Consider the following 27,866-nt stretch of genomic DNA (forward strand, 5'->3'; position numbering starts at 1 on the left):
TTCTTCATGGTGGTTTCACTGTTTTTTCAGTGTATAATCGAAGAAGTATGCCTAACTTAACCTAAGGGCGCAAATGGGGAGTTCATTAGGAAAACGAAGAATTCCTTTGCCTTCTTTTGTACAATCTCTTTGACCTACAAAATGTACTAGAAAAATTGCGGTACTTGACCGACTATTTTGAAACTGTATTTTTATTAATTTATTTCTTTGATTTATTTGGAAAATAAGGGTCAAGCGGTAGTCCCTTCTTTATAATATCTGGGAAGCAGGATTTCCAACTTGATTTAAAGGCATCCAATTTTATGATATATGGCCAGAAGATGGGATGACACTTGGACGGGGAAGAGAGCCGTCTTCCTTTTGTCTTTTTTTTTAAATTAAAAAAATATATATATTACAATTGAGCCAACTACTTTTTTCATTTACATATCGCAAAATATTCACTAGGGCAACGAAAATGTTCATTGTGAATGTTTCGTTATTTACTAGAAAAATCATTATAATAATGAAAGGTTTCATTGTATTTATGAAATTGTTTCATTGGACCCATTTTAATGGCACTTTTCATTTATGATACAAATCTTCTAATGCAATATCTCACAATACCTCCGATAAAAAAAAAAAAAAAAAAAACTTATAGGGAATCTGTGACGGAAAGATTACACAGAAAAAATAGTTTTTGTTTTCAATTCAAACGAAATTAATTGATCCAATTAAGTTTTAATTGAAATGTCATCAATCACAGAAAAAAACAGTATTAAAAAAATCACCAAAGTCAATAAAAAATAAATTGTTCCAATTAAAAAATTAATTGATATAATTAATTTTTGTTTCAATTAAAAATTTTGTTGAACAAATAATTATTCAATTACAATACTTTTTAAAAATAAATTAAAATTTTAATTGGAAACATTTATTTTTTTTTTCTGTATAGCAGATCTTTTAAAATTCCATGTTTCCTTGTTTTTTTTAGGATTTTGGTATTGGTTAGCGTTTTTTTAATAAAGACATTCTTAGGAAACAATCTATATTTTAATTCCAAGATACAATAACTCAGTTGAATTAAAGATTATATCTTTATATCAAAAATTTTCTTTACATTAAAGAAAATTTGCCATGCATACGTATTTAAGGAGATAAAAAAAGAGTATCCTAAGTTTAATGAAATAAAAATTATAACAAAGTTTAACTTTTTGAGTTCAGTTTTTTTTTTTATTTTAAAGAAATGTGTTCCAATAAGAATAGATTTTGTCTTCTAAAATTTAGAAAATCTTTCATATTATGTCAATACTTTTTTCAGTGTATGTGAAACCTTGATATAAATTAGAATTGCTTCCAGTGATACCAGTATTGGTGATTTTTTTCCCCAAATTGGGTATAAAGGTTGAATTACACACAATGCGTCAATCCGTGCGTTGGTGGAAGGGTTGATTTTTTTCTGTTTACGACAGACTATTCGAGCTTTTGATTGCAAAGAGAAATTTCAACTCTTCAATCATCGGACGCATAGTACGCATTGAACGCATGGTATGTAATTCTACCTTAATTTTTTGTGAAAAGGGGGTATTTCTGAGTTGGGGACTTGGAGATTTTTGTTGTTTTTTTTTTCTTTTTTGAGAAATCGGTTTAATCTTTTTTAATAAAATATTGTTTCTATAGAAAATTTTGTCAAAACTTTATTTCTATATAGAAAATTTTGTCAAAATTTTATTTATATAGAAAATTTTGTCACAATTTTATTTCTATAGAATATTTTGTCAAAATTTAATTTCTATAGAAAATTTTGTCAAAATTTAATTTCTATAGAAAATTTTGTTAAAATTGTATTTCTATAGAAAATTTTGTCAAAATTTTATTTAGACAATTTTGTTAAAACTTTATTTCTACAGAAAATTTTGTCAAAACTTTATTTCTATAGAAAATTTTGTCAAAATTTTATTTCTATAAAAAATGTTGTCAAAATTTTATTTCTATAGAAAATTTTGTCAAAACTTTATTTCTATATAGAAAATTTTGTCAAAATTTTATTTATATAGAAAATTTTGTCAAAATTTTATTTCTATAGAAAATTTTGTCAAAATTTTATTTCTATAGAAAATTTTGTCAACATTTTATTTCTATAGAAAATTTTGTCAAAAGTTTATTTCTATAGAAAATTTTGTCAAAATTTTATTTCTATAGAAAATTTTGTCAAAATTTTATTTCTATAGAAAATTTTGTCAACATTTTATTTCTATAGAAAATTTTGTCAAAATTTTATTTCTATAGAAAAAAATCAAAACTTTATTTCTATACAGAAAATTTTGTCACAAGTTTATTTCTATAGAAAATTTGTCAAAACTTTATTTCTAAAGAAAATTTTTTCAAAATTCTATTTCTACAGAAAATTTTGTCAACATTTATTTTCTACAGCAGAGCCTTTTTTAATTTAATTAAAAAAAATTGTCAAAAATGTATTGAGGATTTTTGGGGACGAAGACATCATAATTTAGGGACAAGAGCCAGAAAAATACTGGCAACACTGATTGCTTCCATTGACTTTTCTTTAAAATTACAAACATTTATCAACATACAAATAATTCCTCATTAATGATGGATTTAACGTCCTACTATCAAAACGTCTTTGTTTTTATTTTGTGAATTTTGTAATTAATTTTTGTACAATTTTGTAATTTGTAGCCTTGAAAACGGTTCTGACGAAGTCAACCGAAATATCGGTAAATAAAAAAAAACAAGAAACCAACAATTTCAAGTTTAATTTATAGACCTATAGCCGAGATTATGAGATAAAAAATCATAAAACTTTATTTCTATAGAAAATTTTGTCAACATTTTATTTCTATAGAAAATTTTGTCAACATTTTATTTCTATAGAAAATTTTGTCAAAATTTTATTTCTATAGAAAAAAACAAAACTTTATTTCTATAGAAAATTTGTCAAAACTTTATGTCTATAAAAAAATCAAAACTTTATTTCGATATAGAAAATTTTGTTAAAATTTTATTTCTATAGAAAATTTTGTCAAAGTTTTATTTCTATACAAAAATTAAAACTTTGTTTCTATATAGAAAATATTGTAAAAATTTTATTTCTATAGAAAATGAAATAAGTTTAATGAAATAAAAATTATTTAAAAAAAATGTGTTCCAATAAGAGTAGATTTTGTTTTTTAAAATTTAGAAAATCTTTCGTATTACGTCAATATTTTTTTAAGTGTATGTAAAACCTTGATATAAATTAAAAGTGCTTCCAGTGTTACCAGTATTTTCATTTCTATACAAAAATTTTGTCACAATTTTATTTCTATAGAAAATTTTGTCAAAACTTTATTTCTATAGAGAATTTTGTCAAAATTTTATTTCTATAAAATATGTTGTCATAATTTTATTTTTATAGAAAATTTTGTCAAAATTTTATTTCTATAGAAAATTTTGTCAAAATGTTATTTCTATAGAAAATTTTGTCAAAATTTTATTTCTATAGAAAATTTTGTCAAAATTTTATTTCTATAGAAAATTTTGTCAAAATTTTATTTTTATAGAAAATTTTGTCAAATTTTTATTTCTATAGAAAATTTTGTCAAAATTTTATTTCTATAAAAAAAAATCAAAACTTTATTTCTATACAGAAAATTTTGTCAAAATTTTATTTATATATAGAAAATTTTGTAAAAAAAACATTATTTCTATAGAAAATTTTGTCAAAACTTTGTTTCTAAAGAATTTTTTTTTCAAAATTCTATTTCTATAGAAAATTTTGTCAACATTTATTTTCTACAGCAGAGCCTTATTTTAAAAAAAATTTTAATTTTAATTTAAAAAAATTGTCAAAAATGTATTGGGGATTTTTGGGGACGAAGACATCATAATTTGGGGACAAGAGCCAGAAAAATACTGGCAACACTGATTGCTTCCATTGACTTTTCTTTAAAATTACAAACATTTATCAACATACAAATAATTCCTCATTAATGATGGATTTAACGTCCTACTATCAAAACGTCTTCATTTTCACCAACTAAATATGCGTCAACGTTAGAAAAAGACGACAACAAAATTCATACGTAACTAGAATTAGAAATGAATCTTAATCTATTAACAATAAAATAAAAAGAACAAACATAAATCTATTTCATGGCACGCTAAATGGATTTTGGGATGGGGGCCATGGGGGCCATGGGGACTGTGGCGTTTTTTGTGGCTGACTTACTTACCTTATTGTGTGGCAAAACTATGAAGGCACCACCACCTGCTGACTCCACAATGATGGCTAGAAATTTTGGATTCACCGCACAAAAGGTGGAATCCCAACTACTCTTTGAGACACGTATGTTGTCGTAGCATTGTTCACGTTTCAAAGCTTGACCATAAACGTGACGAAATTTTGAACTTCTGACTACACGAAAAGACATTTTACACTATTGTCTCACTGTTGCTGCTCACTGCGCACTCCGCTTCTACTACTGCCTGGTGTTTTTGTTTTTTTGTGTGTGTTTTTTTTGCCGCTATCGTCGATGACGCTTTTGCGGTATTTTGACAAATTTATTTTGAATTCCACCGCCGCTTAACAATGACACTAACTCGCGCGCGCACTCAGCTCTCACTGTTTGAAGAAAATTTTGGGTTAGGAGGATTTTGTTGTTTGTTGCTGCGCCAAATCAAAAAAAAAAAAAAAAATAAAAATATCCAACAAAACAAAAAGTAATAACAACAATTAAAGGGAAATATTCCAAACTATAAAATATAAAATAAACAAAATCTACACTCTGGTCTCTATTGTTATTCTTAAATCACTTCCATAACATGCTATAGAAGCAAGTGAGAGAACCAAAATAGAGAGTCAGAGAAATAGGGAGAGAGAGCGAGAGCGATGGACCGAAGTAAAAGATTTAGAAACAGTGTGAATGAATATTTCAAAGATTTATGCTACGAACAGCTGATAGCTAACAGTAACATTTGTTGGGTCAAAATCTGCAAAGAAAAGAAAAAAAGGAAATATTAGAACAAAAACGAAATTTTTTTATAAAACATTTAAATAGGAAACAAAGGTTGCATTCCAGTGAAACCTATATTATATCATAGGCCAACAAATATATAGATGTCTCAAGTCCATTCACAATGATGTAGTTTGTCTGCACACCGTATATGACACTCTTTCTTCTACAAATGAGTGGTTTTTAATTGACCTGTAATTTCCTTCCTTTGTCCTTTTAATAAAACACCAAATTTTTCAAAATAATTAGCCCAATTCTCAATAACAATTCCCTGGGAATTTTCCACTATTCTATTCCTGTTCCACTATTCTAAACAAAATCTCCCTGGGGAATTTTTCTTTATTCCCTTTTCCCTTATTCTAAACCAACTTCGAAAATGGGAAATTTTTCCTTTGGGGAAAAATTGGTATTACAAATGACAATAAAAAGGGAAAAACGATGACATTTTTTTGGAATAATTCCTCCAAAAAATCAAGGGAGTTGTAACCAAAATTCATCATTTCCGGTCATGATGGAATGCATCCAACTACCGAATGCTCATCTCAAAACAGTTGAAGTAAATCAGCTGACTTCGAATAATTATTTCTCCTTTGTTATTCTCTTCTCCTACTGTTTAGAATAGGAGGATTTTATTCCCGGGGAAAATTAATTCCCAGGGAACACATTCCCTAGGGAATATTCAGAATTGGGCTAAATATGAAATTCTGTACATCTACACCTTTTTTTAATGCAAATTGACTGAATTGTACGGTAATTATCGTTCACCGAAAAGAAATTGAGTCACTTGAATGAACAATTGAGTGCCATGACTGCACACTGCAAATAAACAGAATCATTGTGAATTGGCTTGAGACGTCCCTCTATTGGTCTATGTTTATGTTATTAAACCTAAATCCCATTAGTATACTATTGTAAATGCAAGTGGTTGAAATCTTAATAAATATAAACTAATATTAAAAAAAGTATTATTATTACGACAAAAACTATACATTTTTTAAATTTACTATATTAGTAAATCACAATAATGTACTATTGTGAATTGAGGAAACGTCATTTTGTCAAAATTCATTATGACGATAATGACGAGTTTTGCACTGCCTCCATCCAATCTAACTCATCCATAAAAATCTTGCTAGCATTGTATTAAATTTCTTTGCTAAATTGATTTTCCCTCGATATTAGATTAATATGATCAATTACAAAACAACTTAAGATTTTTTAACAAAAAATTCAGTCACATAATTTATTTTTAATTTTCTTCTCTAACTACATCTACATCTCTATATAATGAATATGTGGATGCCAACAGAAGTATCTCATTTTTTGTTTCTCTACAATCCCTTGTAGTCCAGATCTAAGATCATATTTTTTTTTTTTCATTTCACGAATCAGTGAATATTTGGTGCATATGAATAATTAGCTAGTAATAAATATATAATTACATTAGAATAGTATCCGATGTCAATGTTTTACCTCAATTAATTTTTCTAATTATAAACTGAGGTTGACACTAGGTTGGATCTAAACTTATCTAAACATGAATCTTCTTTTTAAAAGAATTCTAGTTTGAGTTTTATATTTTTAATAAATATTGTACATGCTATAAAGATATTTACGATTTTTTATTTAAAACAAATTTGTTGTTTCATTAATTTTCCAATGATAACTAAGTATGGACATTACAGGGTTAAATAATTCTCTAATTCTTGTGATTCACAATAAGCAGCACTTGTTGTTCTAGAAAATATCTGAATGGTTGACTCACCGTTTGAACTTTGTTCATTGTTCTACGAGAAAAATATAAATTCTGTTTCCAATCATTATATTTTTCATTAAATATACAATAAACAGTTTTTGGTTTAGACTTAGTTTTTTTGCATAGTTTCTTAAAATGAATTTATTCCAATTATTTTTATATCCGAACTATTGTTATTGAAACATCCATGAAATAGTTTTAAACCCATAGTTAAGATTCATTGAAATTGGCAACTAATCGAAATACATTATTGTGAATTATCACTTTCAATCTGTAGCTTTCTTGACTAGTTCAATCTATTGGCATCTTTCTATCACAAACGGTGAGCATATCCAAAATAATCCGACACTGCATCAAAATTGTAATTCTTGACATTTATTTTCAAATCTTCCTCTATCTCTGCGTTACTAAATTTGATGGTATATTTTCTCATCCACTGGGAATTTATTGCACATAATGACCAGGAATTCATGTTCACTACTCTCACACTATAGCAGTTACTGTCATCAATCGTATAACCCCAAATATGGGCTATGAAGCTAAAAAATTATTGTGAATGATTTGCACTCATTTTTCCATTTATTTTGGTAATTTGATTTTTGCTTTTACTGCATTAGTACTCCATTTTTGCTTTTATTCAAAACGTTATTAAATAATGGAAAGATATATTTTTCCAGCTTTACAGAAATTATTAAATAATTTGAATCAGGTCGCCTCCGACAATATATTGTAGTTAAAATTTTTTGATATGTATTTATATTTTCTTCAGTGATTCACTTTTTTTTGGGTGTACAATGCCATGACAATGTTTACAAAATTACTAGTGGAATATTTGCAATGTGAACACTTGAATACTTATTGTGAATAATGTTCTTTTATTGAAGTTTCCAATAGACTGGACAATATCTGGTCAATTCTTCAGATTGGTACACTGAAAAAAATATTGTCGTGAGGTCAAAGATTTCATGTCTTTAAAATACGAATGTAAATTTTGCTTAGCATAGAAGACGCATTTCTCTAATATAAAGTTTTTTTTCCTTGTCCAAAAGTCGATAAACTTTTCACTGAAGTCGTATTGTCCTTATAATTAAGTGATTTCACTTAAAACTGGGTATCATAACATGAAAGAAAAAATGTTTGGGCTAAGGTCAATTTGACTTTAATAATTCAGAAAAATTCTTTAAATTTAATGAAATTGTCTTTAAATTTGTTGTCTTTTTGCATCTTGACTACAAAGCAAAAAATCGTTCAAATATAGGACATGTTTTTCAACACTTTATTTTAAAGACGTTTTTTACTTGAAACATAGCATAATTTCTACTGAAAGTCGAGTCTTAATTAGGAAAATAAAGTTGTCGTTAACTCGTTTTTAAAGGACTTTAATAGCATACGACGAAAAAAAGCTGAAAAAGCGAAAAATTAAAATTTGCTTCCTGGAAGCAAGTACACAAAACCCAAATTTAAAAGAGAATTGTGTCTTAAAATTATCCTTACTTGTATTCTCCGCGTCTTTGGCTCGGAATCAATACCAAAATTTTTAAAGTAAAGACAAAATCTTTGGAACCGGGCATGCTTTTTTTTCAGTGTATGTGAAAAGATTAGCCTCTACAAAAAGAATTCATACAATTTTCATTAACAATAACATACGACTGTGAATGAATTCGATAAACTCCATTACAGTTACAAATCACAATAGCATATTATTATGTATCAATATCACATTTTCGCTGGATACTTTTGCAGCACTTAAGAATTCGGAAGATTTATATATAAATCCATTATCGATCATTTACATACAAAATCAATACTAAGCAGCAAATATTTCAATTCATGATCATCCTTAATGTGCATGAATTGTTTTAGGTCTTTTGCAATTTCTTCGCTCTTCTAAGAGAATATCGTCTTGAATTTCATATATCCACTCATAAGACGACACATCAAACTGTGATGTGTAATGATACATTTGCGTTTTCACTTATAAATATGACAGGCGAATTTAATGAGTGGGTGAATGGAATAGATTTCGCATCATTTGACAATTTGTCTACATGTCAGAAATGTCAATAGACTCGATTGTGTGAGCAAAGTGCATATGTCAAATTAATTAAAATAAAAACAGCTTACACTTAAATAGATTAATTTAAAAAAAAATGCTCACTTTCAGATTGTTTGATAAATGATAGAACTGACAGTAAATCTCAAAACAAGAAAGAAAGAGCATATGACAAATCGAGTATTACATTTGAATCATAACATCATTTTAAATGAATATTATTTTGCCTTAAATTAAAATAAGCATTTTTTACAATACAGTGAAATGCCCCTGAAGTGAAGTCGCATAATTTCTTACATTTTATCATCTTTTGAGAGATGTCCATTTGTGATAGAAAATTTATTCATTTATTGACAACCCTTGTATTATTTGCATGCCTCCAAAACAATTTGCATCAGACTTTATGTAAAAAGAAAGTTATTCGCTATAGATTTCAAGCGTTGTAGAGTAAATTCGTTATATTTCACTGGAATATCTCGAGCTCAAATGCACAAAATATTTGTGTATCGCACCATAAATTGTTATAATGATACTACTAGTACTACAAAAACGACTGAAATGATTCAGGTAGTGAATGCTCAATTTTAAAGAAATAAAATCTGTGGCTGGAGATAAGACACAGTTTATTTAGAGAAATAAAATAAATAAAATTTTCTACAGAAATACAATTTTAACAAAATTTTCTACAGAAATACAATTTTGACAAAATTTTCTATAGAAATAAAATTTGACAAAATTTCCCATAAAAATAAAATTTTGACAAAATTTTCTACAGAAATACAATTTTTACAATTTTGATAAGATAAAATTTGACAACATTTTCTGTGGAAATAAAATTGTGACAAAGTTTTCTATGAAAATAAAATTTTGACAAAATTTTCTAAAGAAATCAAATTTGGCAAAATTTTTTGATAGAAATAAAATTTGCAAAAATTTTCTATAAATATAAAATTTTGACAAAATTTTCTACAGAAATCCAATTTTGACAAAATTTTCTATAGAAATAAAATTTTGACAAAATTTTCAATAGAAATAAAATTTTGACAAAATTTTCTATAGAAATAAAATTTTGACAAAATTTTCTAAAGAAATCAAATTTGGCAAATTTTTCGATGGAAATAAAATTTTCAAAAATTTTCTATAAAATTTTTTTTGGTTAAGCTACACTTGTAGTTTAGTCAATGTATGGTTTTAAGCTGCAATAAAAAAACAACAATGCTTAAAGAACAAAACCAACAATAACAAAACAAAACGAATGGAAAAAGAAGAGGAGGCACGCTCAAAATAAACCCAGCCAACTGAATTCAAATCGATGATTTGACAGCGGCATAGGAAAAGAGAGATGTTTGTTTCGAATTTATTTCGGCATAAGCCGGCTATCAATGTAAAACCTTTTTTCGGAGGGTTCAAGTGTGGTTTTTGTTGGTTTTAATAAACTGCCTGTATTTATTCTGATAATTGGTTGATAGTTTTGCTGCAAGTGTTCACATTGCAGAGCTGATGAGGAATGTGGTAATTCCGAAACGTGCGCCCATCCAACCATCTTGTAGTCTATAGGGCTTTGCATAAATAAATTTGACAAACATTCTTTTCCTCTGTTGGTTAAACTACACTTGTAGTTTAGTCAATGTATGGTTTTAAGCTGCAATAAAAAAACAACAACAATTTTCTATAAAACTAAAATTTTGACTAAATTTTCTATAAAAATAAAATATTGACAAAATTTTCTATAGAAATAAAATTTTGACAAAATTTTATAAAGAAATCAAATTTGGCAAATTTTTTGATAGAAATAAAATTTGCAAAAATTTTCTATAAATATAAAATTTTGACAAAATTTTCTACAGAAATCCAATTTTGACAAAATTTTCTACAGAAATAAAATTTTGACAAAATTTTCTATAGAAATGAAATTTTGACAAAATTTTCTATAGAAATAAAATTTTGACTAAATTTTCTATAGATATAAAATTTTGATAAAATTTTCTATGTAAATAAAATTTTGACCAAATTTTCTACAGAAATAAAAGTTTGACCAAATTTTATATAGAAATACAATTTTCTACAGAAATACAATTTTGGCAAAATTTTCTACAGAAATACAATTTTGACAAAATTTTCGATGGAAATAAAATTTTGGCAAAATTTTCTATAGAAATAAAATGTTGGCATAATTTTCTATGGATATAAAATTGTGAAAAAAATTTCTATGGAAATAAAATTTTGACCACATTTTCTACAGAAATAAAATTTTGACTAAATTTTCTATAGAAATAAAATGTTGGCATAATTGGCTATGGATATAAAATTGTGATAAAATTTTCTATGGAAATAAAATTTCTATAGAAATAAAATTTGGACAAAATTTTCTTAGAAATACAATTTTGACCAAATTTTCTACAGAAATTAAATTTTGGCAAAATTTTCTACAGAAATACAATTTTGACAAAATTTTCGATGGAAATAAAATTTTGATAAAATATTCTATGGAAATAAAATTTTGACCAACTTTTCTACAGAAATAAAATTTTGACAAAATTTTCTATAGAAATACAATTTTGACCAAATTTTCCACAGAAATACAATTTTGGCAAAATTTTCTACAGAAATACAATTTGACAAAATTTTTAATGGAAATAAATTTTTGACAAAATTTTCCATGGAAATAAAAATTTGTCAAAAGCTTTTTTAGAAATAAAATTTTGACCAAATTTTCTACAGAAATAAAATTTTGACAAAATTTTCTATAGAAATAAAATGTTGACATAATTTGCTACGGATATAAAATTGTGATAAAATTTTCTATGGAAATAAAATTGTGATAAAATTTTCTCTAGAAATAAAATTTTGACAAAATTTTCTTAGAAATACAATTTTGACCAAATTTTCTACAGAAATACAATTTTAGCAAAATTTCCTATAGAAATACAATTTTGACAAAATTTTCGATGGAAATAAAATTTAGACAAAATTTTCTAAAGAAATAAAATTTAGACAAAACTTTCTATAGAAATAAAATTTTGACATAATTTTCTATAGCAACAAAAATTTGAGAAAATTTTCTACAGAAATACAATTTTGAAAAAAATTTTGAAATACAATTTTGACAAAATTTTCGATGGAAATAAAATTTTGACAAAATTTTCGATGGAAATAAAATTTTGACAAAATTTTCTATAGAAATAAAATGTTGACAAAATTTTCTATACACCGAAAAAAAGGTGAACTGTTTTATAGGAAGAATGAACAACCTCGCACGAAAATTGAACTAAATTTTACTCCACATTTTGAGATTTCCACAAAGCGTCGTTAAAACCAATAAATTTTAATGCCCTGTTGTACTTTTTTACTGCAGTTCACGAAATGACATCATCTCATAGAAGAAAAAATTAACTAAAAGTAAGGAAGAAAATCATTGGCGCCAAATCATGACCATTTTAACCATACAGTAGTTCATTCTTACTATTTTTGGGAATCGTACGAAAATCTTCTTTTGCCTTAGTTCATATTGAACTTATGTGTACGGTCATTGAACTTTATACTCACGTTTGGTTCGTAAAATTTTTGAGACATACTTAAAAAAAGTAAGATTTCATTAAGCTGTGGAAAATTTCGAGAAAAATAATAAAATTTAACTACAAGCAAACAAATTTTTTCCAATAAAAATAAGTTAAATTTAGCCTCAGTTTAACTACGTAATTTTTTTTCTGTGTAGAGATAAATTTTTGACAATTTTTTCAATGGAAATAAAATTTTACAAAGTAAGATTTTTCTGTTTAGTAAAAATTTAATTTTTTTTAGAAATTCTGAACTATTTTGTGTGAGACACGAATTTAGTTAATTTCTATGCTTCACTTGATACCGAACTACTAATGGGAATACTAAAATTTTATATACTCCTAAACGGACGAAAGACTGTTTTTCATATGTTTGGGGTGTAAAAATTATATGGTTGAAACTCAAATTTTTTAACACAATATTTTTAATATAATGTTCATAAACTAGCATACCATGTAACCAATTGGCGTCTTAAATATATATATATATACACAAAGAAATTACATTAAATTTTTTTTAACAGTGTATGCCTAGGGTGAAACATAATATGTTTAAACAATACAAACAATATTTTGTTTGGGGTATATGTTACAGAAGCGATTTTTTTTGAGGTGTACAAAATTTGTTGGGTGACTCTAACAATGAGTTGGTATTTTAGTATGACTGTGGCAAATTGTATGCGCTGTCAGTTTATTTTATTGCTGTCACCTCTATGTTGTTCTAGTTTCGATTTTTTTTTTCTTTTCACGCGTTGCTTTCGATTTCCGAAAAAAATGTAGGAGAAAAAGACAAAAACTAAATAAATATAAATAAACCAAGAAAATAAAGAAATGTCGAATAATTAAACAAAAAATGTATACGAAATGATGGAAATTTCATTATGGGTAACAGAATAGTCAGTGTGAATGGACAACAGATTGGTTGGCCCCATTGTCGCGAGCCAAACTAATCATCATAATGCATAGATCATCCATGCACTTCACGCATAACGGGCTTGCCCATTTCTTTTTTTTTTTAGGGTCACAAATCATTAGGATGAAATATATTCCTAAAAGTTAATTTGTTGATAAATAATATTAAATTTTCCTATACTAAAATTCTTAAGGAAAATATGACAATAATTTCTTATCTTTTTAGGTCATTAGGCGGCAAGTAGACAACACAAAAATATGCCAGGGTTATGAATCACAAATAATAAAATAGGGCAAAAAAAGAAGTGCCATAGTAAATGAATTATCCCCATAGAGAAACGGTAGAGGTAAATGTGGGTGGAGCAGACAATATTCTAAGAATTGACACATATTGCAAACAATTTGCCTGAAATTTAAAATCTGGAATAAATTTTGCCCATACATAAAGGTATTCAAAAATATTGTTTCTGTACGTCCATTTCTTATATTTCATTTTCAGAGAATTATGTGTTTTGTGTTATGGGATCCGCAATTTAAGGACAATAAATCTTTGTGCTTACGGCAATAGTACTATTTTCAGCGGATTGAGTCAATAATTATATTCTATATAAACATGTTTCAATACTTATATCTGCGTAACTATAATAAATTAAAAATCTGTATTCAGTAGCATTCTGATAAGGTAATATAAATATAGTTTTGAAAATTCTATAGTATGAACTGATGATTCGAAAACTAAATATAGGCCGAATCGATTTTCGCTATCCGCTATCCGCTAATTTTTTTTTAAATTTTTTTGCTTAGATTTTAACACCATTGCATTTCATTTAGTAGGAAAAATTTATAGCAAATAATAAATGTAAACAATAGTATTTTACACTAATATGTATATATACACTGAAAAAAATGTTGGCCTAATATTATTTTTTTTAATAAATTTTCATTATCTACACTCAAAAAAGTTTACTTGAATTTAAAGATGGTGACTTTCCCTTAAGGATTTTGGTAATGATTCCGAGCCAAAGATGTTGCTTCTTTAAAATAAAGACATTTTTAGGGCTTTAAATCTAGGATCAATAAAATTATATCGAATTTTCATTCACGTACGTATATCAATAAAGCTATTCACGTACGTATTTATAAGCCTGTTTAATAATCCAAATTGCAACAAATATTTCAATATAAAAATGCCAGAAATTCTTTAAACCAAAGGAAATACATTTTAACCAAAATTCCTGTAAAATTAATATAAGCGCAAGTATTGTTGTATAGGATAAATAAAATAAATTTAAAGCGTTTTTGTTTTAAATCTAAAGATGCAATATATCAGTTAATTTAAAGACGATTTCTTTAAATCAAAAATATTTGTCTTTCTTTAAAGAAAATATGGATTAGTTCAAAGACATACAAAGACTTAAATGAACAAAAATTTCCAAGATTCGCGTTCTAAATTTATTGAAACAAAAAAGTAAAGCAAAGATTATAAACTTTGATTAAAATTTCATTATGTTGATTAAAATTTCATTATATTAAAGAAGTTTTCCTCAATATTGTGTACATTATCTGTGCTAAAATTTAGGCAGCATATTTGATATAAGGTCAATATTTTTCACTGTAATATACAAATTTGTTTAATTAAATTTAGGACAAAAACCTTTGAAATTTGTCGTTGGACTAAGACAAATTTTCTTTAAAGTAAAGAAAAAGAAGTTTGATTTAAAGAATTTAACTTTAAGTAAACGAAAATATTGAATCTTTGGATTAACGATAAAAATGGCTTCAAATAAAGGGTGATTCTTTTGAGGTTAGGATTTTCATGCATTAGTATTTGACAGATCACGTGGGATTTCAGACATGGTGTCAAAGAGAAAGATGCTCAGTATGCTTTGACATTTCATCATGAATAGACTTACGATCTGCCACAACGTCGAATTTTCAGTGAATGGGCCCTAGAAAAGTTGGCAGAAAATCCGCTTTTTTATCGACAAATTTTGTTCAGCGATGAGGCTCATTTCTGGTTGAATGGCTACGTAAATAAGCAAAATTGCCGCATTTGGAGTGAAGAGCAACCAGAAGCCGTTCAAGAACTGCCCATGCATCCCGAAAAATGCACTGTTTGGTGTGGTTTGTACGCTGGTGGAATCATTGGACCGTATTTTTTCAAAGATGCTGTTGGACGCAACGTTACGGTGAATGGCGATCGCTATCGTTCGATGCTAACAAACTTTTTGTTGCCAAAAATGGAAGAACTGAACTTGGTTGACATGTGGTTTCAACAAGATGGCGCTACATGCCACACAGCTCGCGATTCTATGGCCATTTTGAGGGAAAACTTCGGAGAACAATTCATCTCAAGAAATGGACCGGTAAGTTGGCCACCAAGATCATGCGATTTGACGCCTTTAGACTATTTTTTGTGGGGCTACGTCAAGTCTAAAGTCTACAGAAATAAGCCAGCAACTATTCCAGCTTTGGAAGACAACATTTCCGAAGAAATTCGGGCTATTCCGGCCGAAATGCTCGAAAAAGTTGCCCAAAATTGGACTTTCCGAATGGACCACCTAAGACGCAGCCGCGGTCAACATTTAAATGAAATTATCTTCAAAAAGTAAATGTCATGGACCAATCTAACGTTTCAAATAAAGAACCGATGAGATTTTGCAAATTTTATGCGTTTTTTAAAAAAAAAAAGTTATCAAGCTCTTAACAAATCACCCTTTATATGCTATGACTAATATTGAGGATTTCGCATCTTTGGTTTAATTTCTTCTTTTGAAAATCTTAAGAAAATTTTATCAAACTTCTCAAAATTTTATTTCTATAGAAAATTTTGTCAAAATTTTATTTCTATAGAAAATTTTGTCAAAATGTTATTTCTATAGAAAATTTTGTTATAATTTTATTTCTATAGAAAATTTTGTCGAAAGTTTATTTCTATAAAAAATTTTGTCAAAATTTTATTTCTATGGAAAATTTTCTCAAAATTTTAATTCTATAGAAAATTTTCTGAAAATTTTATTTCTATAGAAAATTTGCTCAAAAATTTATTTCTATAGAAAATTTTCTCAAAATTTTATTTCTATAGAAAATGTTGTCAAAATTTTATTTCTATAGAAAATTTTGTCAAAAATTTTAATTCTATAGAAAATTTTGTCAAAAATGTTAATTCTATAGAAAATTTTGTCAAAATTTAATTTCTATAGAAAATTTTGTCAAAATTTTATTTCTATAGAAAATTTTCTCAAAATTTTATTTCTATAGAAAATTTTCTCAAAATTTTATTTCTATAGAAAATTTTCTCAAAATTTTATTTCTATGGAAAATTGTGTCAAATTTTTATTTCTATAGAAAATTTTGTCAAAATTTTATTTTTATAGAACATTTTCTCAAAAATTTTAATTCCATAGAAAATTTTCTCAAAAATTTTAATTCTATAGAAAATTTTCTCAAAATTTCACTTCTATAGAAAATTTTGTCAAAATTTTATTTCTATAGAAAATTTTCTCAAAATTTTATTTCTATAGAAAATTTTGTCAAATGTTTATTGTTATAAAATTTTTTTTCAAAAATTTTAATTCTATAGAAAATTTTCTCAAAATTTTATTTCTATAGAAAATTTTCTCAAAATTTTATTTCTATAGAAAATTTTGCCAAAAGAATTTCTCGAAATATTATTTCTATAGAAAATTTTCTCAAAATTTTATTTCTATAGAAAATGTTGTCAAAATTTTATTTCTATAGAAAATTTTGTCAAAAATTTTAATTCTATAGAAAATTTTGTCAAAAATGTTAATTCTATAGAAAATTTTCTCAAAATTTAATTTCTATAGAAAATTTTGTCGAAATTTTATTTCTATAGAAAATTTTCTCAAAATTTTATTTCTATAGAAAATTTTCTCAAAATTTTATTTCTATAGAAAATTTTCTCAAAATTTTATTTCTATGGAAAATTGTGTCAAAATTTTATTTCTATAGAAAATTTTGTCAAAATTTTATTTTTATAGAAAATTTTCTCAAAAATTTTAATTCCATAGAAAATTTTCTCAAAAATTTTAATTCTATAGAAAATTTTCTCAAAATTTCACTTCTATAGAAAATTTTGTCAAAATTTTATTTCTATAGAAAATTTTCTCAAAATTTTATTTCTATAGAAAATTTTGTCAAATGTTTATTGTTATAAATTTTTTTTTCAAAAATTTTAATTCTATAGAAAATTTTCTCAAAATTTTATTTCTATAGAAAATTTTCTCAAAATTTTATTTCTATAGAAAATTTTCTCAAAATTTTATTTCTATAGAAAATTTTCTCAAAATTTCATTTCTATAGCAAATTTTGTCAAAATTTTATTTATATAGAAAATAATGTCAACATTTTATTTCTATAGAAATTTTTTTCAAAATTTTAATTCTATAGAAAATTTTCTCAAAATTTTATTTCTATGGAAAATTTTCTCAAAATTTTATTTCTATGGAAAATTTTCTCAAACTTTCATTTCTATAGAAAATTTTGTCAAAATTTTATTTGCATAGAAAATATTGTCAAAAATTTTAATTCCATAGAAAATTTTGTCAAAAATGTTAATTCTATAGAAAATTTTCTCAAAATTTCATTTCTATAGAAAATTTTGTCAAAATTTTATTTCTATAGAAATTTTATTTCTATACAAAATTTTATTTCTATAGAAAATTTTCTCAAATTTTATTTCTATAGAAAATTTTGCCAAAAAAATTTTCTCAAAATTTTATTTCTATAGAAAATTTTCTCAAAATTTCATTTCTAAGAAAATTTTCTCAGAAATTTTTCTATAGAAATTTTTTTCAAAATTTCATTTCTATAGAAAATTTTCTCAAAATTTCATTTCTATAGAAAATTTTACCAAAAAATATTTCTATAGAATTTTTTTTTTTTTCAAAATTTTAATTCTATAGAAAATGTACTCAAAATTTTATTTTTATAGATTTTTTTTTAATTTTATTTCTATAGAAAATTTTCTCAAAATTTAATTTCTATAAAAAATTTTGCCAAAAAAATTTTCTCAAAATTTTATTTCTATTAAAAATTTTCTCAAAATTTCATTTCTATAGAAAATTTTCTCAAAATTTTATTTATATAGAAAATATTGTCAAAATTTTATTTTTATAGAAAATTTTCTCAAAAATTTTAATTCTATAGAAAATTTTCTCAAAATTTCATTTCTATAGAAAATTTTGTCAAAATTTTATTTCTATAGAAAATTTTGTCAAAATTTTATTTGTATAGAAAATTTTCTCAAATTTTTATTTGTATAGAAAATTTTCTCAAAATTTTATTTCTATGGAAAATTGTGTCAAAATTTTATTTCTATGGAAAATTGTGTCAAAATTTTATTTCTATAGAAAATTTTGCAAAAAAAAAAAATTCTCAAAATTTTATTTCTATAGAAAATTTTCTCAAAATTTTATTTCCATAGAAAGTTTTCGCAAAATTTTATTTTTATAGAAAAATTTCTCGAAATTTTATTTTTATAAAAAATTTTCTCAAAATTTTATTTCTATAGAAAATTTTCTCAAAATTTTATTTTTATAGAAAATTTTCTCAAAATTTTATTTCTATAGATAATTTTCTCAAAATTTTTTTTATATAAAGAAAATCGAAGTACTTTTCAGGTGGAGAGGAAGATATTGAAAAATCTACCAGAACATCAAGAATTTTACCAATCTACCAAACAGTAAAAAATCTACCATTGTTGGTAGAAAACTACCATATGTGGTCAAATTTCTTTAAAATAAATACATTCCATAAAATAATTTCGAATTCTAACTTTGATGATTTTTTTTTAGTTATGACCCTTCTAATAATTAAAAAAATCATCAAAGTTAGAATTCGAAATTATCGTCCCTTCCTTTGATGTCGTATGTCTTTGAAGTAAGGAACATTTGCCTCAGAGTAAGAAGAAAACATTTTTGATTTCAAGAATTAAATTTTAAATGTAGATTCCCAAACACATTTTGTAATATCTGTTTTTACCATTTATCTTTCAGATATAAATCTGGAAGCCCATCTTTTTTTTTCTATTTGACCCCTTTTTTAGGCCATATATTGGGAATCACAAACACATTGTGCAGTATCTTATTTTACCATCGGAAAGAGTTTTGCTCGGAATCATTACCAAAATCCTTAAGGCAAAATCAAAATCTTTAGATGAAATAAAGCTTTTCTTTCAGTGTATATAAAATAAAAAATCTTTCGTTATATAAATACGTCAATGACATCATTCTCTAAATTTAAAAAAATCACGAAAACTAAATAAAAAAATAATGCAGACAAATTAGGTTCGAATTTTGTTACAACATAACTGTTATTTTAAGATAAGATTAAGGTTTAGCAGATTGAAAAAGAAATACGTTCGAAACAAAAGGTAGGCAAGAAATAATTTCCCTCAAAAAACAAAAAAAAGTAATAAAAAAATCCACAAAGATAAATCGTTCTAATATCATTCATTCATTTTATGTACACTCAGGTAGGTAGGTAGATATATCACCCTGAGGTTTATGCGGTAGTACCATCGGACGTCTTCGTCATCATCATCATCTCTGTTTTAGAGTAAGACGCGAAATGTTAAAAACAAACAGTAAAAATACCAACAACAACAACAATAACAAAAATATTTGTTTATTTATTGTTTATAATCTATTTGAACTAACGTGAACGAAGATTGCTGGTTGATAGTACAAAAATTTACGGAAAAAAATAAACAAATGAATGAACTTTAAATAAGCCTCTAGTGGTGATACTACCTTTACCTCTCTCCCTGCTCAATATTTAAAATATTGCCGGGTTTGCTATTAATTTATGTTTATACGCGAATAACATAAATTTCGTTGTACTAACATTTTAAACTTATTTGCTCCTCTATTTACCTTGAGATGGGGTATCTGCCACCACACAGACACTGGAAAAAATATTGCCGTGGGCACTAAAACTATTTTTTGCAATACAGCTTCTTTTCCAATAAAGAATAGAAATTAGTCTAATGTAAAAATTTATTCTACATAAAATTTTCTTTTTAAAATTTTTATGTCAGACATTTGTTAGGATTAGGAAATATAAAAAAATACATAATAAATGCATTTCAGTAAATTTTAATCAAATGATATACACAGAAAATAATATTATAATTTTTGAGCTAACAATAAATTGTTGTTACACAAAATTTTTAAGTTCAACAAAATTTTTGTTGATATAACAAAATGTTTGTTGATATAACAAAATTGGCTGATAAGGTGACTAAAATCGTAATTGTATTTACAAATTACGTTGTTAGCTCAAATTTAAACATAATTTTAATTGTATTGACAATCAAATTAATTGATATTTTTTTGTGTGTAGGTGCTGATAGCCTAACGAATAGATACGAATTTTATTCATTCTAGGATATGCAAACATTTAAATATATGTGAACACGGGGATCTTTCAGTGTTGTCAGTATTTTTCTGGCTCTTATACATGATTGCCACTCAAGCCAAAAATAATCTACCGAAGTTCGGAGAAAATTTAACCGAAAAGCTACAAAAAATCTTATTAAGCAAAATGGAAAATTTAGTCGAAGTTTTAGTTCTATAGCCAAAATTTTATTTCTATAGAAAAGGTAAAATAGTTGTCAAAAATTTATTTCTAACGAAAAATTTTGTCAAAATGTTATTTCTATAGAAAATGTCAAAATTTTATTTCTATAGAAAATATTGTCAAAATTTTATTTCTATGGAAAATTTTGTCAAAATGTTATTTCTACGGATAATTTTGTCAAAATTTTATTTCTATAGAAAATGTTGTCAAAATTTTATTTCTATAGAAAATTTTGTCAAAATTTTATTTCTATAAAAAATTTTGCCAAAATTTTATTTCTATAGAAAATTTTGTCAAAATTTTATTTCTATAGAAAATTTTGTCAAAATTTTATTTCTATAGAAAATTTTGTCAAAATTTTATTTCTATAGAAAATTTTGTCAAAATTTTATTACTATAGAAAATTTTGTCAAAATTTTATTTCTATAGAACATCTTGTCAAAATATTATTTCCATAGGAATCTTTTGTGAAAATTTTATTTCTATAGAAAATTTTTGTGAAAATTTTATTTCTATAGAAAATTTGTGAAGTACCTCTAGTCGAATATTTTCAATTGGCAGATTTGTCAAAATATTCAACTTCAACTACCATTCTATCAAAGAGTAAAAAAGCTACCATTTTTCGTAGAATTCTAGCAAATGTGGCAACCGTGATCTTTCGTCCCCAAAAATCCGCAATTTAATTTAAAACTCAATATAAATTAAATTCAAAAACTCCAAATCAATTATTCGCTTCTTTTTACGAAAATAGTATTTATATTAAGAAAAAGGTCTAGCATGGGAACACGGTCCTGTAAGAAATAATTTCGTAATATGTAGTGGAAAACAATTTCTTGACCAAGCAGAGTAAAGTGTCAATATGCGCTTGGGCCCAAAACAAAATCCTAGAAAAAGTTCAGTGTATGGAGTCTTTGTGTATTCCAGTCTCATTTTGTAAGTAAAGCCTATAAAATCACGTTTTCGCACGAAAACACTCCATATAAAAAATGTTTACGCGGATTAAGTGCGAAATCTTTGTTTTGAAAATTTTACGAGCGCTATTTGTGCCGTTTAAAGTAACTTAAAGATTTATCTCGCCCCAAAATGCAATTAAATCGTGAACATGAAAAGGCTCTTGTCGATTGGTCGTAAGAAATGGTCCCAAAAAACCATCGGGGTGCTTCGAAAAACTTCTATGACACTGTGGAAGGTGATAACACGGTTTACACAGTTGGTAGAATTCGACCAAAAATCGTAGATTTTTTACTGTTTGGTAGGGTTTTTTATAAAAATATATTTACAATTATAACCAAATTTTCTGTAGAAATAAAATTTTGAGAAAATTTTCTATAGAAATAAAGTTTTGACAAAATTTTGTATAGAAATAAAATTTTGACAAAATTTCCTATAGAAATTAAATTTTGACAAAATTTTCTATAGAAATAAAATTTTTACAAATTTTGTATAGAAATAAAATTTTGACAAAATTTTCAATAGAAATAAAATTTTAACAAACATTTCTATAGAAATAAAATTTTTAACAAAATTTTCTATAGAAATAAAATTTTGACAAAAATTTCTATAAAAATAAAATTTTGAAAAAAATTTATGTAGAAATAAAATTTTGAAAAAAAATTCTATAGAAATAAAATTTTGAGAAAATTTTCTATACAAATAAAATTGTGACAAAATTTTCTATAGAAATAAAATTTTGAGAAAATTTTCTATTGAAATGAAATTTTGCAAAGTTTTCTATAGAAATAAAAGTTTGACAAAATTTTCTATAGAAACATAATTTTGACAAAATTTTCTATAAAAACAAAATTTTGACAAAATTTTCTATAGAAACAAAATTTTGACAACATTTTCTATAGAAATAAAATTTTGACAAAATTTTCTATAGGAATAAAAGTTTGTCAAAATTTTTTATAGAAATAAACTTTTGAGAAAATTTTCTATAGAAATAAAATTTTGACAAAATTTTCTATAGAAATAACATTTTGACAAAATTTTCTATAGAAATAAAATTTTGACAAAATTTTCTATAGAAATAAAATTTTGACAAAATTTTCTATAGAAATAAAATTTTGAAAAAATTTTCTTTAGAAATACAATTTTGACGAAATTTTCTATAGAAATAAAATTTTGAGAAAATTTTCTATAGAAATAAAATTTTGAGAAAATTTTCTATGGAAATAAAATTTTGAGAAAATTTTCAATAGAAATAGAATTTTGCAAAGTTTTCTATAGAAATAAGTTTGACAAAATTTTTATAGAAACAAATTTTGACAAAATTTTCTATAGAAATAAAATTTTGAGAACATTTTCTATAAATAAAATTTTGGGAAAATTTTCTATAGGAATAAAATTTTGGGAAAATTTTCTATAGGAATAAAATTTTGAGAAAATTTTCTATAGAAATAAAATTGAGAACATTTTCTATAGAAATAAAATTTTGAGAAAATTTTCTATAGAAATAAAATTTTGACAAAATTTTCTATAGAAATAAAATTTTAACAAAATTTTCTATAGAAATAAACTTTTGAGAAAATTTTCTATAGAAATAAAATTTTCTATAGAAATAAACTTTTGAGAAAATTTTCTATAGAAATAAATTTTTTACAAAATTTTCTATAGAAATAGCATTTTGACAAAATTTTCTATAGAAATAAAATTTTGAGAAATTTATAGAAATAAAATTTTGAAAAAATTTTCTATAGAAATAAAATTTTGCAAAGTTTTCTATAGAAATAAAAGTTTGACAACATTTTCTATAGAAACAAAATTTTGACAAAATTTTCTACAGAAATAAAATTTTGACAAAATTGTCTTAGAAATAAAATTTTGACAAAATTTTCTATAGAAATAAAAGTTTGACAAAATTTTCTATAGAAATAAAATTTTGATAAAATTTTATATAGAAATCAAATTTTTACAAAATTTTCTATAGGAATAAAATTTTGTCAACATTTTCTATAGAAATAAAATTTTGACAAAATTTTCTATAGAAATAAAATTTTGACATAATTTTCTATAGAAATAAAATTTTGAAAAAATTGTCTATAGAAATAAAATTTTGACAAAATTTTCTATAGAAACAAAATTTTGAAAAAATTTTCTATAGAAACAAAATTTTGACAAAATTTTCTATGGTAATGAAATAAGATTTTTTGGTTCGGTAGTTTTTGGCAAAAGTTTCTTTCAATTTTGGTAGATTATTTTTGGCTCGAGTGGCAACTGTGGTGATGAATCATGAATTTACGCGTATGAGCCCGACAAACTATGGAATATATTTTTCTGATAGTATTTACAATTATTACCTTGATTTTTTTCAATGGAAACATTGTTCTATTCTTGTGGTATACCTCTAACTACCGAAGGTTGCACGAATTTGCATATATCTATTGGAATTTTAAAGGGCCACTCTAATATCCATATAAATAAAAGTTTATTTGTCTAAACATAAGAATCAATTAAAGAGAAATTCAATGTCATTGCTAACGTAATGTGAAGAAACATATGGCCACTTGTTGTTATAAGGCCACTGAGAAAACATTGAAATTGAATATTCTGGAACAAAATTTAGAAAATATTATAACATTCCGATTCCTATAAAATTTACAACACCGATTTGTTGTACAGCTAATTTTTAAAGTTTAACTAAAAGCAAACTGCAATTTGAAAAATAAGTCTTGAAAATCTTACTAAGAAATAAGAAAACAACTCAACTACATTTCAATACCTCAATGACGTTTCTTCAACATTTCCGCATTTTTATGGAAATTTAATAAAACTTCCATCTTGCTAAGGGGAGGACAATGGAAAGATATCCAAGAAAACCCAGTAGCAAGTGCTGACGGAGAAGTACTTGATTTTCTTATCACTTTCGGTTTTATTTCATTTCCATTTGATTATTATGCAAGTCTTGGGAAGAGCTAACAAACATATTAACAATGGATGCACAATACAACAGACGTATCCATATTCACATTCACTTCACCCGCTCGTCAACGTCTATCCCCTATGTTGGGCTGGCTACACTTGTCGCAGTCACCCATTCCGACAATATATCGTTTCTTATTCATCTTGAGACCATTGTTGTGTGATATCATTTTCAGAAGTTTTTTGTTTGTTGTTTTTCTACACCGAAAGAAAAAATAATTTTCTCCGGAACGAAATTTTAGACAAACGAAAAACGAATATATGATAAGTCGCTCAACGATTGTATCTAAAATTTCGTCCCTCAAAATAGAAAACTCTTCTTTCAGTGTACACTTGAAGAAATTAAATAATATGGATAAATAGGTTGTGCAAAGAGTGTTTGATATCACTTGAAATTTCAAATAGATTTGTGAGTGGGAATACTTTAGGTTTTTATTTAGTCTTTAATTGATTGATTCAGTCTATATAAATTTATCGACGAAGTGCCTCTATAATGTGTTTTGAAAATTTTAAACTATCGCAAATTAGTACAGTTGTATCTTTAAAGGAAAATATATCTTTGTTGCCCATTGCCGCGTTTATCCCCAAGTAACATAGTTTAATATGTTCCCCATGAGGTGATCATGGGGAACATGAAACATTTTTGCCATAACCTAATTTTCGAAAAAATAACATGGTTGCGACAAACACGTTCCCCGTCCAAAAATAACATTTCGTCTTAAAACATGTTGGAGGTGATCATATTTCTTTGGATCCCCAACTTCTCATCCGGAAGTAGTGCAAATTTGGATCATCTCCCATAAATTTTATATGATTGTGTCATGGGACGAATGTACTCCAAACGACTTGAGGACCGTGTTTCTACCGCGGAGCTTATCACAAATTGCAGTGGCATGGGCGGACGACTTATAAAGGCTGTCGAATGTGACCCCGATAATCTTGGGGTAATTTGTTGTCGGAATAGTTTCGCCATCGACTCTGACATTCAACTGCCTGCGTACTTCCGCCGTCCATGTAGTGAATAGTGTGGCTGAGGATTCGGTGGGAAATATCCTCAAATTTCTTGCAGTGAAATAACTGGTAAGATCAGCGAGGTAGACATCTAATCGATCGCAAATGTCATCAACAATGGGCCCGGATGCCATGATTGTGCAATCGTCCGCATAAGACACAGTCTCGACGCCGTCAGGAGGGGGTGGAATCGAGGACAGGTAGATGTTAAACAGTGCCGGAGATATCACCCCGCCCTGGGGAACTCCCTGTTTAACTCTACGGGGTTTTGACTTCTTGTCCCTGAATTCCACGTACGACTGGCGTCCACACATATAATTCATAACCCAACGCTTCGTTCCTGCCGGTAGGGACGTTTTCTCGATGTCCTCCAATAATGTGGCATGGTTGACCGTATCGAACGCTTTCGATAGGTCAAGCGCCACGAGGACCGTCCTATGACACGACTTGGGCTGATTAAGTCCCCTATTGATATGTGTCGAAATGGCATGTAATTTTTAATTGAAATGTCTTCAATCACAGAAATGATAATATCAATTAAAAAATTAATTGAAAGTCAATTAAAAAATTAATTCACCCAATAAAAAAAAATTAATTGATACAATTAATTTTTGTGATTGATTTTTTGTTTCAATTAAAAAATTCGTTGAATCAATTAATTTTTTAATTGAACATTTTTTAAAACTCAATTAAGACTTTAATTGAAAAAATTTTCGTGAACATTTTTTATGTGTATTTCAGAGTCCAAAGTGAACGCTTTGGCTGGGGTTTATGGTAAGTCTTTCTTCTACGGGCAGAGTCCAAAGTGGGCTAACACAATTCCAAAGTGGTAAAGGTGGCCGGCTATCTCCCGTGGTTTGCCACTTTATCCTTTATCGAAAGTGGACTATCGAGAATGAAAAGTGGCGGAATTTGAGACTATTTCCTATATAAAAGAGGGACTTTGAGATATTTTCCTCTGAACAGAGTCCATCAACCGGGGTTTTAAACTTTCTCATATTTCTTCATCAGTTGGCGTTAAATTTCACACGGACTTGAAATCAAAATTGAATATGAAATAAATGAAGTAGGACCCCAAAAAATTATATGGAAAATAACGTAACTTCATTCTATTTTTGGGTCTCGTTTGCATTAAGAAAATACCATTCCCAATATATAAAATGAAAATAAATCCCACACATAAAAAATGCTGATTTAATCACGAAATTACTTGGTCCAATTAATTTTTTAATTGAAATGTTCCAATCACGAAAATGATAGTATCAATCACAGTTTTAATTGGACATTAAACAAATACTTGATTTCAAATAATTTTTTAATTGATGCAAACTAAACATTTAATTGATGTTGATTGCAAATCTAAATTAATTTTTTTATTAAAAACGTATCTATTTTCAATTACTTTCTTAACAGACTTAGTGTTTGTAGTTTGGTTAAAAAATTAATCGTTTGAAATAAACTTTTAGTTAGAAATTAAAAAAATTTTTGTTACTTTTTTTAAGTGACTTAGTCTTTCGAGTTTGATTAAAAAGTTAATCATATCAATTAATTTTTTAATTAAAAATATTAAAATTATCACTCATTGAATAATTAACTTAATGTTTGTATCTTAATTAAAGAGATAATTGTATCAATTAATTTATTAATTGAATTGTAAATTTCAATCAAATTTTTAATTGAAAATATTTTGGTGCTATTTTTTTCTGTGCAATTTTCTTTTTGGGATTGTGCTCACCGTTACCACTCGTACCATAAATAATCTACCAACATTTGGAAAAAATTGTATACCAAACTACAACAAAAAAATTTTGCCAACATTTTATTTCTATAGAAAATTTTGTCAAAATTTTAATTCTATAGAAAATTTTGTAAAAATTTTATTTCAATAGAAAATTTTGTCAAATTTTTATTTCTATAGAAAATTTTGTCAAAATTTTATTTCTATAGAAAATTTTGTAAAAATTTTATTTCTATAGAAAATTTTATCAAAATTTTATTTCTATAGAAAATTTTATCAAAATTTTATTTCTATAGAAAATTTTGTCAAAATTTTATTT

General features: G+C 25.7%; 1 protein-coding gene across 7 annotated transcripts in view; it reads right to left on the reverse strand.

The window, feature by feature from the left end:
• The window catches only part of coro (protein coronin), a 76,563-nt gene that overhangs the window by 21,965 nt on the left and 26,732 nt on the right, over positions 1-27,866 (reverse strand). For 2 of the 7 annotated variants that reach the window (XM_075313240.1, XM_075313234.1), the window contains exon 2: positions 4,215-4,648. In XM_075313240.1, the coding sequence (XP_075169355.1) occupies positions 4,215-4,412 (198 nt within the window). In that variant the 5' untranslated portion in view covers positions 4,413-4,648. Of the gene's footprint in view, positions 1-4,214; positions 4,649-4,934; positions 4,972-27,866 lie in introns of all 7 variants that reach the window. The other 5 variants (XM_075313239.1, XM_075313236.1, XM_075313238.1 and 2 more) reach the window with 5 other exon arrangements.

Source organism: Haematobia irritans, chromosome 5 (assembly GCF_050003625.1).
Source record: "Haematobia irritans isolate KBUSLIRL chromosome 5, ASM5000362v1, whole genome shotgun sequence".
Classification (NCBI taxonomy): domain Eukaryota; kingdom Metazoa; phylum Arthropoda; class Insecta; order Diptera; family Muscidae; genus Haematobia; species Haematobia irritans.